This window comes from Pocillopora verrucosa, chromosome 4 (genome assembly GCF_036669915.1).
Source record: "Pocillopora verrucosa isolate sample1 chromosome 4, ASM3666991v2, whole genome shotgun sequence".
Taxonomy (NCBI): domain Eukaryota; kingdom Metazoa; phylum Cnidaria; class Anthozoa; order Scleractinia; family Pocilloporidae; genus Pocillopora; species Pocillopora verrucosa.
Window position 1 is genome coordinate 14,786,400 of NC_089315.1, and position 16,891 is coordinate 14,803,290.

The 16,891-nt window shown below is 36.8% G+C and overlaps 5 protein-coding genes across 5 annotated transcripts; 2 read left to right on the forward strand and 3 right to left on the reverse strand.

The window, feature by feature from the left end:
• Positions 1–160: 160 nt before the first annotated feature.
• Positions 161–7,096, reverse strand: LOC131792327 (molecular chaperone MKKS). The gene is made up of 8 exons (XM_059109706.2): positions 6,935–7,096; positions 6,707–6,798; positions 6,035–6,214; positions 5,443–5,674; positions 4,595–5,008; positions 3,700–3,854; positions 2,886–3,142; positions 161–2,560 (listed from the first exon to the last, which is right to left on the reverse strand). The coding sequence occupies exons 1-8, from the start codon at positions 6,980–6,982 to the stop codon at positions 2,166–2,168; spliced, it is 1,773 nt and encodes a 590-aa protein (XP_058965689.2). The 5' UTR covers positions 6,983–7,096; the 3' UTR covers positions 161–2,165.
• An 87-nt stretch (positions 7,097–7,183) lies between these two features.
• LOC131792305 (small ribosomal subunit protein bS16m-like) lies at positions 7,184–9,861 on the forward strand. The gene is made up of 4 exons (XM_059109685.2): positions 7,184–7,329; positions 7,482–7,552; positions 7,712–7,769; positions 8,843–9,861. Exons 1-4 carry the CDS (start codon positions 7,207–7,209, stop codon positions 8,990–8,992), a joined length of 402 nt encoding a protein of 133 aa, XP_058965668.1. The 5' UTR covers positions 7,184–7,206; the 3' UTR covers positions 8,993–9,861.
• LOC131792304 (ethylmalonyl-CoA decarboxylase) lies at positions 9,697–16,750 on the reverse strand. Its single transcript, XM_059109684.2, has 4 exons — positions 16,199–16,750; positions 15,255–15,473; positions 10,344–10,474; positions 9,697–9,833 (listed from the first exon to the last, which is right to left on the reverse strand). Exons 1-4 carry the CDS (start codon positions 16,679–16,681, stop codon positions 9,761–9,763), a joined length of 906 nt encoding a protein of 301 aa, XP_058965667.2. The 5' UTR covers positions 16,682–16,750; the 3' UTR covers positions 9,697–9,760.
• LOC136280603 (uncharacterized) lies at positions 10,813–12,529 on the forward strand. Its single transcript, XM_066166148.1, has 2 exons — positions 10,813–11,173; positions 11,441–12,529. Exons 1-2 carry the CDS (start codon positions 11,000–11,002, stop codon positions 12,518–12,520), a joined length of 1,254 nt encoding a protein of 417 aa, XP_066022245.1. The 5' UTR covers positions 10,813–10,999; the 3' UTR covers positions 12,521–12,529.
• On the reverse strand, positions 12,779–14,479 carry LOC131774350 (uncharacterized). The gene is made up of 2 exons (XM_059090363.2): positions 14,215–14,479; positions 12,779–14,033 (listed from the first exon to the last, which is right to left on the reverse strand). The coding sequence occupies exons 1-2, from the start codon at positions 14,334–14,336 to the stop codon at positions 12,779–12,781; spliced, it is 1,377 nt and encodes a 458-aa protein (XP_058946346.2). The 5' UTR covers positions 14,337–14,479.
• Positions 16,751–16,891: the final 141 nt, after the last annotated feature.

A 16,891-nucleotide genomic window follows, 5' to 3' on the forward strand; every position in this document is an offset into this window, starting at 1 on the left:
TTACTCAGTTAAAACACAGCAAAATCCTAACATTAGTGACCCCAGTAATAAAAGATTGTCTGAAATGTTACAATTATGACGACTTTTTAAACCAGGTTTATGCCTAACATGAAAAAATAAGTGACTTTCCCAGTTCCCAAACCAAGTTAATTATCAGAGCTGATCTCTTACTTTTATTCAATTTAAATGCTTGATATCTAACTCTTAGAGAAGAGAAAATTAAGGAGATTGTGACCAGATTTACATTTGCTGATATTTGAGTCAATACCTTTGATGGGTGAGCAGCTGAGTATTCGTTTTGCTCCAGTAGAGCATGGAACAGTAGTTTCATCGAAAGAAGAAAAACTCACGGTGATTTGCATAACATATTATCATAGCTGCATTAAAAAGTAACTGTGGGAAGTGAGAAGTATTTTAACTGAAATCCGAACCAACCGCTGAGCCGTCAAATTGAATACAGTAGTTACTCCTGAACCCCTTAGGGCACAGGATGATAATGTTAAACGAAAGCCAAAAAAAAACCAAAAAACAAGCACATGCAGTTAAGTTTTACGTCTTTGACTTCTATCATTCCCTTCTTTCTAGACACAGTTAATTCCGACTACAGGAATGAAGGATCGATACTGGTATATTTCAATTCATCGCTACATCCTAAAGATCATGACCTAAATCTACTTTAACATCATGCACTGTCAACCTCATTCAAAAAAGTTCTCGAGAAGCCACCGTTCATTGAAATCTCTAAGTAACTACTTTTGAAAGTGATACATGAATTCATAATTTATTTCATGTCCCTTTTTGTTTACGCTAATTACAGAGTTTCATTCCTGAGGGAAGGCGAAAACTCCATAGTGACTAGACGCACTTCATATCACTTCGGGGTTACCCAATCGATAGTTCGTTCTTTTTAGCTGCTCCATGGGCATGTCTGAAACAAATAGATCGTTCAAGACCAAAACGAATTGTTGCGACCAAGAGTATACAACCTGGAGTACCGTAATTGAAACTTGAACGGCGAAACAAGACAGTATCGAATTGAAAAGCCATCCACAGTGTCGTCCAATATAACGGAGAATCTTCAAATGTGAAGCATCTACGGACGTGTTTCCTTCGCTGGTTAAGAGATCCACACGGCTATGATAATCAAAATTATCAAAAAGTTCCTGTAGTACAAAGCAATGAGAGCAACTGCGATCATAAATCCGATCACAAGAGCCAATTTTAGAAACTGTCGAGGACGAATGTTCAATTCCCCGTTCTCCGTGGTCGACACTTGACTGTTGCATCGCCTCGTCATGTGTTATCCGCGTCAAAAGTATTACATTTAGCTCAGTGATAAATTATTTTAAGGCTTTCCTAAGCTTCTTCACTAATTCACCACGACCATGATGCATAAATAACGCACAAATATTTGTACAACCGCCAAATAAAACTCAACAGCTGTCGTATGCTACGAAAAGAAAAGATCAACCGGAAGTTAAGGTTATCCGCTGACCAACGATTGTGCCATTCCAACACGAACTTCCGGTGTCGTCATATGGAATGCCTCTTATTTAAAAACCCGTAGTTCTTCCTCCACGCACGTCTCTACCTTCAGATGAAGGACAGGTAGTGGGGAAGATAATCTTGTGTCTCGTTTCCTCTGCTCTTTGAGTGTTTTAAATGCTTCCAAATATAGAGAAAATTTCTTTGTAAAAAATGAAACATAATCACTAGAGTAGAAAGTCAATAAATTTTAACAGTAACTATTTAAAAATAAATATCTAAAACCTTAAATGTTGAATTTTAGTTGATTATCTTTACATTGTGTCTGTTGGGATGTGTTATGTTATCATCTGTAACTCTTTAGCTCCCAATATCTGATTGTTAATCCTCTGCTCTGGCTGCTAAACATTTCGTTGTAGATTAGTTACAAGAATTTGGTGTTAGATTAAGATAACCACTTCTACTTGATAAGTCTGAGTATTCTCATTACCCGTTTGCTAGATAATGTATGGATATTATAGAGAGAAGTAACACATTAATCACTTCTGGAAGTTAAGGGTTAAATGGTAAGACAACAGCATTAAGCAAACTACTCAGTTGTGCTAGGTTTAGATTTTATATTGTAAATTTTGTTTTTATCTTCATGTCATCATGTTACCACCAAATTACTATTATAATATTTACACCACATTACTATTTACTATACATTGAATTCTTAGTATAGCATTAGCAGTTTCAAATGCAATTCTGTATGAATTTATCTTCATTGAGTAAATATCCACAACAACATTGTCAAATAGTTTGTTACTATTCCCAGTGCAACACTTATCCCCATTACCAAATGAGGTATTTGTGATCATTTCTCCCATCATGCTCCACTCCAATGAATGGTCATGTGACACCAATCCACACATGCAGTAAGGCATGCTGGGTTTCAGTTCCAGTGCTCCAGGAGAAAGACTCCAATGATGGTGATTGGCTGAGTCAGTAATCTCAATCCCACCGTCATGTTCTAGGCACTTGGCTAAGGATTCCAAGCAGAGGGCTACATTGTTGATAACAGAAATTATCTGACCTAAGAAACAACATTTCTAGAGTTAAGAGAACATTTGCAAAGATACAGTCTAAAAATGCTGCAATGTTATGAACTAATATTTAAAATGAATTTCATCATGATGAAACTTGAATGCACCTTAAAGGAAAACCTTAGGCAGAAATGTGGGAGATTAGAAAAACTTTTTGAACAATTTACATGATTGTATATCATTCTGTAATAATCAAAAATAACAAGTATTCTTCAACAAGCCATTTTCACACTAAGGAATTTGAGTGGATAAAGTGGTTGCTGCAAATCTCCAATAGAATGTTACCAAACTATGTAAGAATGTCAAACTTTTTACCTTTAGAGCAGCCAAGATCTCTGGATTTCTCTGAACTACAGTTTTTCCCATACATTCTTAGCACTGATGCTAAGTGTGTGTCCAGACAGCCAGCACCAGGAAAGACATATGGTTGTTTAAGTGTCTCATGTAATGCAATGATGGATGCTTGGCAAACTGTCTTGAGCTCCTCAAGGGAAGTTTCATCTGGTGCACACAGCACAAGAGTGCACACAGGAGAGGATTTTAATGATGGTTGAGGAAACAGATGAATGTAGCTGTGCACAAAGAAATCACATTACTGAAAGCCAACATTTTTTCATTTCTCTAGATAGAAAGTGAGCATCATGTGTACAATTGTTGTAGATTATGGTTTATGAGCATTTGTTTTTTAAGATGAGTCATTTGAATAAAAAGTAAAAACCTGCTTAGTTTGTTGTCTAATTGATAGCTGAAGGCCAAGCAAAGACTTGGTAACAGAAAAAAAGGCATGCAGGGTTGTTAAAATAAGTTGGCAACTGGTGCATTTCTCAGAAAAACTGCTCTAAAAAACATGCCAGTTATATCAAATGCTTGTGGCTCAATTTTCATCATGGAGCCATGACATTCTGCAGCCTACTTTGTATCACAGTCTGCTTACTCAAAATCTTTTTTGACAACCCTGGCCAAGTGAAGCCATATCAAGATCCACAAGAAATTAAACAGATGGTAATGATGGCAGCAGGATGATGAGAAATAAACTTAAGCATGACATACTAATATTACTAATAATGATGATGTTAGTGGTTCACTTCCAGTCCATACATGTTGTGACAGAGGATAAACTCAAACAGACCTCTTGTTATTTAACACCATATGTTCAATCCTCTCCAGTTGTCCAAAGTTTGACACAGGAATGTCCATGGTGAAAGTGCTCAAGAGTACGGCCCCAGTCAATCTCTGTACAGCCGTAATGTGAACAATCGAGACACGATCAATCACCAAAGCACCCTTAAAAAATTCAAACAAGGACAAAATTGAGTTACACTTGATGACTTTGTGTTACATCAAGCCAATCCCGCAGTATTGTGACCTACACAAACTGGTATTTAAAATAGAAATGAAAAAGAGTTTTGAAACTCTTTTAGCGTAAATTCTCACCCGTAAATTCTCATAAATTAGCACCCCTCATTTAATAGGCACCTCTACTAACATATCAAATTTTTAAGAAGAACCCTTTTTCTGGCAACCCCCCTCTCTCTTTCCCCTGATTTTGTTTTTCTTATTCTTTTTCTTCAGTAATCATGTTTGCCACACTCTTAAAGAGTATAATTATATTGCAGTTTATAATTTGCACATATCACCATACTTTCTCAGTTTGTGAACATGCTAGAGTTTGGAATTAAGGTAACTGTGAGCACTAGCTGTGCTATGTGACCACAACTTATGGATAAGCTTTGTAACACACTCTCAGTCTGTGCTGTTGTTAGTATACAGATTTCATATTGCAGAAAAAAAAAACATTTTGTCTGGCCAAGATTTGGAAAAAATTAAACAAGCACCACCCTTAAATAAATGCTGATATCTCTTGAGGTTATTTTAAGTATTTAAAGTAATTCATTACCAGTGCTTAAGCTTCACAAGCCTCAGCAAGTAAAAAAAACCAGAAAATGTATATATCAATGAATACTCATCCACAAAGTTCAAATCAAAACTTTGTTTTTACTCGAGACTAAAGAAAAAATGCAAACCTTATCTCGCAAATATTGCTTGACTGCAGGATGTACACACTTCTGGCAAGCAATAACAGCCACCCCAGTACTAATCAACCAATCAGCAACCTTTAGCATTTGACGCACAGTTGCACTTTCTATGTTAGCATCATGCCTGAACATTGTTGCCTCTGTCTTCACACTATCACTGAACCATTCATCAGTGTCTCCTGCCATTGATACATTGTATAAAGCAACCTTGGCAGCAGGGCTTACAAGGGTCTTGTTTTGTCGAAAGGTAGGAATATCAGGGGCTTGTAAAAGGACACCTAGTAAAATTTTTGATTCATTCACAGGATCTCCCTCACAAGTTACTATTTGGACTGGAAGAGGTGCCAAAGGTGAACAGGAAGAATCTTTACATGTCTTACTTGGCAAAGATTGGAGAAAAGCCTAAAATCAAAACATGACAGATAAATGTAAATACAAAAATAAATTTCATTAACAATCATCCTTTTGAATCTGTTCTAACTATGTCAATCATTTGGTGCATGGAAAAATATTCTTTTTATTTGTCAGGTTGTGTAACTGATGATAAACTTCAGTATATACATGTAGCCTGGCTGCAGAGTACATGTAGTTCTTTCCTGAATGCAATATATCAAGTAGCTTTCTTCATGCCTCAGTACTAGAGGTACATAATCCTACAGTACTGTATCTTTCTATCCTATAGGTGATTTCCTTAATAAAATATTGACTATAGGCTTCCATAATTAGGAAGTATAACTACAATTGACAATTATTAATAAAATTAATCCATATCAATCAGTTTATTGTTATGCAACAAAAAGTACTGTACATGAAGAAAGACTTATCAACTATCCTACCTTGATCAGTAACACACTGATATATTGCTTTTCTGATTCACTAAGATGACAAGCAGATTTGGTTCCAATAATACTGTTCACAACAGACATCATGCTTTTCATGTGTCCAATATCCATCTTCATTTTCCAGTGACATGATTCAAGGTGATCAGACAAGACTTCCAGAGAATGTTCAAAGATCTGTGTCACTAGCACTCTTGGAATTTGCATGTCAATGGCTGATTGTATCAAGCTAATAAAATTGAGTTAATTTGAAAAAGATTACATTAAAAAAATGTACATTGTACAGTAAATATAACCATATGAGGTAAATACACTAGCCTGCAGTCAGCATGACCTAATAAATGACAAGGGCTTAACCTTCAACTCCCATAAGTGACCAAGACAGAATTTCTTCTTACTATATCTATACAATATCATGTAGACAAGTGATGAGAATTAAGAAAAGTACCAATTATGGAATTACCAATTGATCCAATACTTAATTCTCCAAACTAACATAATAAGAATTGTTTGGCAGACAGTAAGGAGAATTACTTATGAGATCTTAAAATGTGATCTTTTTGCTGTAGATTTTAAGCCAGAGGGTTACCTTAACATAAGCAATGCTGTCCTCAAACCACCATCATTATAGGCATCTAGATGCCCTCTTACAGCAGAGAGAATCAACCTTGATATAGGATGTGACAACCCAGACAAACTATGAAGAATTTTGCTCGATGATGATGTTACAGTAACATGACCACCTCCAGATGTCTGAAAGAACTTTAGTCTGCAAAGGTGATGTACAGAATTCATTATTGATGATAAATACCAAAGTAATAAGCAAGGTTGGAGAAAATATCAACATAACAACATTGTTCAAGCTCCACCTTAAAAAATATATTTTCTAAATCATGGACTGGGAACTGTGGACCAGATGCAGAACATGAACCACATTTTGATGTTACAGAATTAAAATCTTAAGCATTGTGCAGATCACAAAAGAGGAATCTAGAAACAAAAACAACATTGTTGATTTTCTTAATATCTCATTCCCAAAAAGTATGTTTAAGGACGGTACTAAATGGTAGTCCACGTAGTCCACAGTCCCAAGTTCCTTGTCCACACTTTGTACTTTTCAATGACCCAAAAAAGCACTCAGCTGAGCCGAGCTGGGTAGATGTTTAGGGGTAAATCACTCGCATTTGATTAAAAGAACTTTGGCAGGAATACTAAATAGTTGACTTTCCAGACACAAATGCAATGTGAAAAAAACAACAACCTGCCAGAAGGTCCAAGAGATGATTTCACTAAATCCTCTAAAGTATGCAGCAAATTTCTTATTTTTGAATCATCCAGAGGCTGCACTAAAACCTAGTTAAAATAAAAAAAAAAACATTAAATTCTTTAAGAGTAAGCTTAATGATCTAAAGAACTCTTAAAAATCAACTCTACATACGGCAAATTAAACAACTGGCATCATGATGATGCATGCCATACAGTGGAATACCTGAGAAGTCTTCGAAGAAATTCTCGAAGAATTACTTTTACCCTCCATCAAGAACTTGTAACGCACAGTTATCTCTGAATTTCATTGCTCCTTTCATGACATTGAAGTAAATTTACCTACATCTCTACAACGGACGTTCGAAGTGTCACATCCGCCGCCATATTGTTTTCTCCGTTTAGAAAGAGTCTGGGTTCTACTCCTACCAGATCCTACGCGTTTACTTAGGGAAAGCCTGGTAAATTTCTTGTAATCGGCCATCCTTCCCGCTGAACATGAAGAAGCTTAAAACTATCGTTACGTTGCGTTTCGCTCTTTATGGCTGCAAGAACAGACCTTTCTTTCATATTGTGGCAACGAACAGGAAACGACCCCGAAACTATGGAGCTCTTGAGCAGGTATATATCGTACTTTAGTTAAAAGGAAAAAAGTTCCTTGAAGACGGGGAAAATTACATGGTTGTGTGTCGATGTACATGCCTGGATTGGAACTGTTGTCGGTGCAATTTTGTATTTGCGCTTTCATTGAAATGTGGAAATCATATTCCTAGGTGGGAACTTATGATCCTTTGCCAAACACTCGAAATGAAAAGCTAGTGAGCCTAAATATGGACAGAATAAGGTAAGGTCTATAAAAATGCGCTGAATTTTTATTTAATATTATTGATCCATATCAGAAGCTTATAAGCTTTTGTCTATACCCTCTCCATACCTTTCAAGTAGTGAGTACACCAGAAATTTCAATGTGGTCGTGATATCCTCTTTAATGCATTTTTTTCAGATACTGGTTATCAGTTGGAGCTAGACCTTCCCGACCAGTGGCCATTTTATTAGGCCTGGTAAGTTGATGACAAATTTTGGCTTGAAATAAGTTCTTCCCCCTTGAGCCAGGTTTTTCCTGGGTACATAATTCTTGGCCACAGCACTCCTGTATTTAGCCCAAATGGGCATGTGACCAAATTGGGGTATATTATTCTGGGGCTTGAGTCTTGAGTAAGGATATTGCATGACAGTGGTTGCATATTTATTTCTTTTCTGTAAGAGATTTTTTTTTATCACTAGAAGATAAATTCGTATCCACAGGCAGACTGACTATTATTATACTGATACTGATATATCAATCTAAAACAATTTTAAACACTTTTTAAGAGGACTGAATACATACTAGATCACCTGCATGTAAACTCAGCTCACACAACTTCAACTTTCACATGAGAATAAAACAAGCACTCTTTGAAAAATATTTACCCTTCTTTGTGCAAAAAGTTGAATTCATCAAGGAAATATCGATAAATGAAAAAAATTCTCAGTGAAAAGTAAAATCACCATGATACAGTAAATGGTTTGAATGTGGGGAAAACATTTTATAGTGAAGTCTGATTGTCTGGGTGAGTGTAGTCCTGGGAAGGACTCTTGTTAATAGTGGTGACTGTCATTTCAACAACCTGTGTGAAAGTCATCATCAGAGTCTGGTGAATAGTTGATGTAAGTCACATGTACTAAGTCCAGTTTGTGTAAACCAATTGGTCATTCTAGCTGTGATGCAATGGGCTGCAAGACTCAAGTGGCATTAGTCAATCATCTTTGGTCTGTTTCAATCTGTTGGCCCCTTTACCAATGGATCAGTAAATCTGGTTACCATGATGTGCTACTTATTTATATGTATTAGTTCAGTATTTTCCCTTATACAGTGACGACATCATTTTTTTTGAAAAAGAGAAATTCCTGTATTTCATCTATATCGGTCTAATAATACTTCTTAGCATGTCGTGCACCATTTGTTCTGTACTAGAAGTCTTTGAAAAGGTGTGGACTTATCACCCAAACTATCACTGACATTAACTCAATAGTACAATTAAATGTCAACAGAGTATTTTAACTTATCAGAAACAAACTAATTTCTCTTCATAAGGCTGGAATTCTTCCAGCACATCCTCGCAGCCTGGTTACAGCAGCAAGGAACCGTGAGGCTCTTGCTGTGGGAGCTCTAACCTTAGATGCTTTGGACGAGGCAGAAAAAGATGAGGAAGCTGAAGATACTGAAAAAGGCACTGAGAGTTAAATTGGTATCAGAAAAGAATTGCAAAAAGACAGATTCCTGAAAAATGTTTCCAAGTGCTGTCAAGTTTTCTCAAAGTGATATCGGGAGCTGTATCATCACATGTAGGACTGAAGAGAATCATTTCCTCTGGTTATGATGTCGTGATGGGTGGAAGCAAACATCAGCATCAAAATGCTTTACTTCTTGCACTTATTGTTGCTTCATCAGTCTAGCTAGACATCCTCAGATTTTTTATTTTCAATTACAACTGGGAATCATCGAGTTAGACTCATGTGAGATACATGAACATATTGGTAAACTACAATGGAAACATCAAAGGTGTTACAGCTATGGTTATTTTAATTCTGTAAAATAAATACATTCTTTTTGCAAATTGGAAGAAGTTATTTTGACCTAAGTTTGTATGAGGACAAATAAAAGGCTTCAAAATACAAACATTTGTCTAAATCAGTTCCTCACCTTATAGTTCAATTTAATTTTACGTACTGGTATATTATAATTATAGTAACATTATGGTATGTGTATTTTTAATTTTATAGAACTTACTGATGTGTACATTTTTAGCGATACGCATGGAGGTTTTGCAGGAAGTCTGACATGTTTGGACATTAATCAGAACAAAAGCTTCTGATGTATATGCTTGAGTTACATACACTCTTTATCTCTCTCTCACTCTTCAAAGTGAAGGGACGAACACACCTTTGAAATAAAACTACTTTTGATAACAATTTAATTGGATTTAAATTACTTCATTTACAAAACATTATGCTATTTGTGTTTTCTTGAATTTTCCAAAGCTTTCCTATTAGCTTCTGCTCCAAATAATGTTGAAAAAATTGATCTGCAATAAAATGAAATACTAACATTGATATTATTACCATCTGGGAAAATTTCATTATGATAATCCTAATATTATCATTATTATACTATTCAGCACCTAATGGTATTGAATAATGGAATTTCTACATGAATAGTCATTTACAGTCAAACCTGGCATTCCCAAAGGGTGACTGCTTAATGTCAGGTTCCACAGAATTGAGGTTTTCCATTTTATGCTATAACTGTGCACCCAATGTACAAAAATGTGCTTAGAAATACAACTAGCATTAATTGCAATAGATATCTTGGATTAAGGGGACTTGAAAGCTTGTTCTTAGTAAACACCTGTTGAGATTTGACTTGTTTATTTACTTGGTAGTTATAAAATACAACCACCAACATAAGCTTGTGTGTAATATGATGTTCTTATTCCTTGGTACATGTGACTTTGAGTGGAAATGATTCTGTTTTAACTATCACTTCCTTACAATAACAATCATGTCAACTTGTACACATTGACATAGAAACCTACCTCTCAATGTCCAGTTCATCTTTAAGCCTTGAGTTGTCTCCTATTGATACAACATTCTTAATAGCTCTCAGAACTGAAGTGTCTGCTGCTAGGAACTCTGACAACCAGTTGCAACTTCCAGTAACCACATCCTATAAGAAAAGAACTTGTAATTAACTATGATTTTTTAATTTGTAGGATATAAAAATGCAACATATTTATTTTTTTATTTAACTAACAATGCTTAAATGAACTCAAGCTTCTTCAGCAAGAGGATGAAAACAAATACTGTGCTTCTACAGATTTAGGTTCTGTGGGTGGAATGGCACAGTTAGTATACCACAGCATACCTTTGGTTTAAGGTTCCCCAACAATTTCATGGTAGTTCTTTGTTCTCGTGACTTTTTATAGAGGTAGTTTTTCAACAAAGTGATGGGTTCAAAATTACAAAAAAAGGATTGTTCTATACAATTCTATGCTGAATGTTGGGCTACCACTCCACTGACTAAACCTGAGATCTGCGCTTAAACTGATCATTTTTTTAAGATGCAATATCAAGAGAAATAATAACATGAGAAAATAGAGTAGCAAAGCCATGACGTCACGTTTCCATGACAGCATTTTTCTCAGTTCTAAACAAACGCTGAGGTGTCGTTGTGTATGGCGCCATATTAATCATGACCTTATTTTCAATCTCTTCTTTGCTATCTTACTTCGAAGATGAAAAGAAATCTATCGCAAAAGGGGAGAACCACGTCAAATCTGATCATATAGAATGTTTTATGTATAATCAAGGCATTCTTAGGGGCAAAGTTCACGCTAGTATGAGATCAAAAGTCTACGAGGTTACGGTACGTAAGCTCTCTTGTATGTTTATGTTTATATTTTGTGAATCGGTTGGGAATCATTAGATCAATTATAAAAGCTACTCAATAGCTTTAATATCTAAATTATAGGCTCCGATGTATATGATATTGACTTCATAAAGTATAGCTCTTAGCGCCTCTAAAATAGGATCCGTTCGATGGCTGTTCGTTGGGAGCGCTGAGAACGCCTGAGAGCTATTTACAACCAATAAAATCACTAAAAGAATAAAAATTTTTCTTCTTCTACTTTAGATATACGTAGATAGTAACTTGAATATCAAGTCGACAGAGTGTGAATGTCCTAGGGGCGCTTTCAAGTGCAGTCATGCCGCAGCTGTGTTCATTTACGCCATACATCATGTTAGTCGTACGGACATCGAATGTCGATGGAACAAGCCAAAAAAGCCAACTTGCCCTGCAGTTCGGGACGTCACTGAGATGTTTCCTCCTCCGAAACAGTACTGTGCTCTATCGAGAGAACCTACGCAAGCAGATCGTTCATCCATTTACCGATCGTTATGTAAATATGGAAAGTTCACAGGACTATGGTGGATTCTGAGCCCTGAACCTGAACCGGTGACGTTACCAATGCTTACAATCGAAGAAATAATTTATTCTGATGGCTTCCTTCAAGCCCATGGAAAGGAAGATCAGCTCTCTTTTTTTAAGGAAAAATGCAAAATTCAAAGTAGTACTATACAAGAAATAGCAAAACTCACAGTGGGTCAAAGAGAGAATCCAGCATGGTCAATGCTTAGAAAGGGAAGACTCACAGCTAGTAATTTTGGTCCTGTCTTAGCAGCCAAGAGAGTTTCACAATCACTCTTGAAAAGACTCATGGGCGAGTATGATTTATCTGGAGTCAAAGCCATCACATGGGGAGTCAACAATGAAAAAGAAGCTGTGAATGCATTTGAGATGTCAAATTGTTTAAAAGTTGAACCAACAGGAATTTGGTTTGAAGAGTCAGGTATTCTTGGTGCCACACCTGATGGTCTAGTTGATCAAAAAGGTATTTTGGAAGTAAAATGCCCATATACCTTTAGGAATTCAACCATAGAGGAAGTCATAGAATCAGAATCATTCTATTTGGAGAAGCGAAAGGACAAAATTGAGCTTAAGAGGGATCACAAGTCTGGGTATTGGCATCAAATTCAAGGACAGCTCCATCTCACAAACAGAATGTATTGTTATTTTGTTGTGTGGACTGTCAAGGGCCACGTAACTTTGGTCATTCATAGAGACGAGGAATGGAAACCTAATCTTGATATTCTAAGAAACTTTTATTTCCATCATTACTACCCTAAAATGATTGAGGGGGAATTATTATAAGTGTGAATACATAAGAGGAGACATATACACTTGTACTCTTTATATTTATTCTACCTTATGTGGAAATGAGAAATTAAAAAATAATGTTACTGTTCAACTCTGTAGAACAATTGAAAGTAAGAATCACACCCTAAGTAAAGAGCAAAAAGCAGAAAAAAAAGAATTGAAGAAATTGCCATAACTTAGACTTTTTATTACTGTAACTATTGAATCTTTGTAGTCATCGAAAACATGACTTGAGCCTCTCTTGAGAATTTTCTACTCAAAAAATACATTTGTACAACCTTCCTTGATTAACGGAAACTGCAAATTAACAAGAGCAGCACAAAGCTGAAAAATTTTTTGAGAATAGCATCTTAGGTAAGAGGGAATAAAACTTAAAATCTTAAAATCCTTCAACCTGGCGTTAGCCCTCTCTACATGGATTCTGCATTTGGCAATCGACTTAGTTACTTTTATTTCATTTTCAGTAAATTTACCATTGTTTAAGAATGGGGGAATATTTACAGACACACCACTCGGAACTATATCTTGGATTAGAAAGCCCTTGTCAGCAAGAACAAGATCTCCTGGATAAAGGTGTTTCAAAAAACCAGACATTTCCACTATAGCCTTATCTGAAGTTGATCCAGGGTAAAGGTTAGAAACATATGTTATGACCCCATTAGGTGCCACACCAACGAGTACTTTAAATGAATTCATACCTCTGTATGAAGAATAAGTTGCACTTTGATGACTCATTAGGCCAGGGGTTGCAACTTCAATGTCTGTGCAATCTATTATGATCTTACAAGAACTGAACTGTGTAAATGATGACGGCAAACAAGTCTTATTTTTCTCCCTAGAAGGTACTGTTGACATCAAAAAAGTGAACAAAATCTCGTGCAAGAGATGAATAAATGTAATGACAATATTAGATATAGTAGTTTCACTGCATGAAAATAACTGAGCTATATGAAGGTTCGTGTAATTCTGTCTAATCTTTATTAAAGTTATGAATATCTGGTCTTCAAAACTTATTGATTCCACCTTCCAGCCATGAAAATATATTATTGAGTCTTTGAATCTTAAAGTATAAAGTACAACTACATCAAATACTTGCTTAGTTGGAAGACCGGTTTCCATGCGTATTACATCGTCACTTAACGTAGACACTGAGTATTTTTCTCTAAAATATTTTGACTTCTCTTCATGTTGTTGAAGGTCATTTCTCAGCTGCTTTACTTCTGCTTCAAGGATTATCTCCGAAGCAGTTAAATCGTTGAGTACGTCCCGTTCTTGATCTTCACTTTCGTTGCTCTGCAAGGCTTCTCTCATTTTTTCGATGTCGACTAATTCCTTTCCATCTGTACTTTTTTCCAATTTCTTCTTCTTCTTTGGTGGCGGTTTACTGCTAGAAGGGAAAAGTTTTCCTTCGTTGTGCTTAAAAATCTCTGGCCCAAATACCTTCTCGCCATTTCTGAAATGGCAGCTGCAAACACGGCTGTGTTTGCTTGGTTCTCGATCTTCTCTCCTGTTGAAACATATAGAGATGTGGAATGTATTTAGATCAGAGTTGGATTTTGTTAGAAGTAAATCGAAGGAAACAAGCGTCAATCCAACAAGTACCATGTTTATTAGTCCGAAAGCCACAATACTTTAGTTTAGCTGCGATATTCTGGTTTTACAGTATATATGTAAGTTAAAATACAAACCTTAATAATCTTCTCCATCGATCATACTCAGATTTTTTCTTTTCTTTGCTCGGGAATGCAAAGAAGCGACAGCAATGACTCTCAGACTGGTGATTACATTCGGGTGCGAAACACTGAACCATTTCGCCTAATTCTCCAATATTTTAGATTCTGCAAGATATTATGGCCTTATCCTTCTACTTCCAGCATAACTTGAATGTACCACGAGCGTCAAACAAGGAGTTCAAAGTCTGCAAAACGGAGCTTCACATGACGCTTGCGTCCGCCATATTGGATAGAACAGTTTGTTTAGAACTGAAAAAAATGCGGTCATGACAACGTGACGTCATACTTTGCCACTCAATATGGGATCACTACATTAGAATTATCACTTGATCATCCATTAAGTAGCTCAAATAAAATTAAAATTTGGAATGCTGGTTTTCATGGCTGACGGAAAAACTATGTGCAAGGGCAAGATCCAACAACAAACTCTATCTTTGTGTGATGCCAAGTTTGAGAATCAAGTCTGTACCACAGTAGGGGGGGGGGAGGAGGAGGTGAGCCCTCTCCCCACAGTATCCTTTTGCATGATCCCAAACAACAGGTACCTCCCACATTTTGATTACAGTAAAACTGTCAAATGTCAAGTATGAGCTATGAGATCAATATTGGCTGGCTGGCTGTCTGTCAGTTTATTGTCTGCACAACATTTCACAGGAAAACACTTAATAGACAACTGCTACCATACAAAATAACCACACAAACATTGAAATGTTCATAGGATATGTAAATGGAAACTAAAACAGACAAAAAAACATTATACAGTTTTAAAACACCTTGACTTGCTGGCTTGTGAGTGTGTTTACAACTCTTGTGAGACAACTTGGTTTGATTCTGACAGCCCTAACATACTCAACCTTGCCATAACAATGCGTACACATACCAGATCATTTAATTGCTGTGTTAATCATTACAAGATCTTAAATATCAAGGTAAAAGTAAGGTTATTATTAAAATGAAACAGATATAATATCGGTAGAGAAAGTATCAGTAATTACCTTTGTATTTGGTAGCTCATCATCAACCAGTCCCAGTTGAAGTGCATGTGGTAGGGTAACCTTTTCTCCTCTTCCCAGTAGCTGCAGTGCTTTCTGTTTCCCTAGTAACCTGACAAGCCTTGCACCACCACCCCACCCTGGTGACAAGCCCATCTTGACCTGAACAAACCTGATCTCTGCATCCTGTGACATGAGTCTGAAGTCACATGCTAATGATAACTGGTGAAGGAAGAAGATAAGATTTGCTTGACACCAAATTATCAACAAGAAGAACTATGCAGTCTGGTCAGCAAAGCACTCAACAATTCATGATCCTCTTTACCTCAGTTACGTCCATTAGTCATACCCTAGAAAGAAACATCATCAGATGATCCGTTCATCTCACCAATGGGAGATAGTTTCATTCTTTGTACCAACCGAAAAACAAACAAATAACTTGAGGCAAAATAGTTTCTTATTAGGGTCTCTGAATATGTTTTTGGATGATATTTAATCAGTACTCAAGAGTGGAGGGGGACAGGGGGGCTGGAGCCCGGGAGAAATGGGATCGGGAGAGGGCGGGAGTGGGAGCAGAAATCAAAAGGCACTCGTTTGCTGTTTATTACTGCTGGTCACCCAATCAAAACCAGTTCCCAGCAAAGTTTTTTTTTTACTTCCTTTTAACGCCCACCGAGACGTAAAATCAAATTTTACAAGTGAGAAAACGTAATTTTTTTTCAGGCAGAAAAGAAAAAAACCGCAAAATACTGGTGAAATTGGAGTCGTTTGCGTGATAGGTTATGAATGAATTTGTCAGTGTCTCGCGAGCTGTAACAGTCGAAATTCTCCCGCGAACAAAGTGCGGTCTACACGGTGTGCACGGTCTGCGTTGCCTGCACGATCTGCGTTCAGCGTTTTGGTATGACTGCCTTTAAGCTGCCCTCTTTAGCATTTAAACTACTTACCTCAGCTCCTCCACCAAACGCTCTTCCTCCAATAGCTGCCACGCTGACAAGAGGAAGTCTTCCCAGGCGACTCAGAGTTCTTTGCATAAAAGCACACATTAATTGTCCTTCTTCTGGGGTATTGATCGCCTTTATCACACTCAAATCAGCCCCTGAACAAAAAGACCCTTCACTGCCATGCAAAACAACAGCTTTTCCATGCTGCCATTGCTCAAGCTCGTCAACTACTTCTGCAAGTTTAACCATCATGTACCCTGTAAGTGCATTTTTTCTTGTAGGATTGGTAAGAGATATCACTGCAACTCCTTTGTTATTCCCTGTTAGCTTAGATAGAGTCACATCACCGGTCCCCAGCACTCTAAATTTCTCTCGTACCTCAGTTTCGTCAGAGAAATTGTCTCCGATTCTTGACGCAGAGCAAAGTAACCTTGCAAAATTCTTCCTAGCGGCACTAATCTTGATTCTTGGGAGATGAAAATGCATGATTCTCCAATATCATTCAATCACAATCAGCGAAAACTAGTAAAAAGACACAAATTTCAGCCGCCATATTGGCCGAGGAAGGAGTCAGGAGCCTGAAAAAGTCATACCCAGTTCTCCTCCTCATAGATGCCCTCCATAGGACTGAAATAGAGGAGGATTTTCCTTACACTCTAATTTTTTTAGAGAAAAATGCGAAATGCACTCGGTTGG

What these genes read in the sequence shown, in the direction of transcription:
- LOC131792327 (XM_059109706.2), bottom strand. Translation starts at nt 6,982, where the DNA reads ATGGAGGGTAAAAGTAATTCTTCGAGAATTTCTTCGAAGACTTCTCAG. An exon ending in TCTCTTGGACCTTCTGGCAG is followed by an intron (nt 6,215 to 6,706) that starts GTTGTTGTTTTT and finishes TCACCTTTGCAG; the next exon opens with ACTAAAGTTCTTTCAGACAT. An exon ending in AGATCTTGGCTGCTCTAAAG is followed by an intron (nt 2,561 to 2,885) that starts GTAAAAAGTTTG and finishes GTTGTTTCTTAG; the next exon opens with GTCAGATAATTTCTGTTATC.
- LOC131792305 (XM_059109685.2), top strand. Translation starts at nt 7,207, where the DNA reads ATGAAGAAGCTTAAAACTATCGTTACGTTGCGTTTCGCTCTTTATGGC. An exon ending in ACTATGGAGCTCTTGAGCAG is followed by an intron (nt 7,330 to 7,481) that starts GTATATATCGTA and finishes TCATATTCCTAG; the next exon opens with GTGGGAACTTATGATCCTTT. An exon ending in TGGCCATTTTATTAGGCCTG is followed by an intron (nt 7,770 to 8,842) that starts GTAAGTTGATGA and finishes TCTCTTCATAAG; the next exon opens with GCTGGAATTCTTCCAGCACA.
- LOC136280603 (XM_066166148.1), top strand. Translation starts at nt 11,000, where the DNA reads ATGACCTTATTTTCAATCTCTTCTTTGCTATCTTACTTCGAAGATGAA. An exon ending in CAAAAGTCTACGAGGTTACG is followed by an intron (nt 11,174 to 11,440) that starts GTACGTAAGCTC and finishes CTTCTACTTTAG; the next exon opens with ATATACGTAGATAGTAACTT.
- LOC131774350 (XM_059090363.2), bottom strand. Translation starts at nt 14,336, where the DNA reads ATGGTTCAGTGTTTCGCACCCGAATGTAATCACCAGTCTGAGAGTCAT. An exon ending in CGATGGAGAAGATTATTAAG is followed by an intron (nt 14,034 to 14,214) that starts GTTTGTATTTTA and finishes ATGTTTCAACAG; the next exon opens with GAGAGAAGATCGAGAACCAA.
- LOC131792304 (XM_059109684.2), bottom strand. Translation starts at nt 16,681, where the DNA reads ATGCATTTTCATCTCCCAAGAATCAAGATTAGTGCCGCTAGGAAGAAT. An exon ending in CGTTTGGTGGAGGAGCTGAG is followed by an intron (nt 15,474 to 16,198) that starts GTAAGTAGTTTA and finishes TTCCTTCACCAG; the next exon opens with TTATCATTAGCATGTGACTT. An exon ending in GATGAACTGGACATTGAGAG is followed by an intron (nt 9,834 to 10,343) that starts GTAGGTTTCTAT and finishes ATTTTATTGCAG; the next exon opens with ATCAATTTTTTCAACATTAT.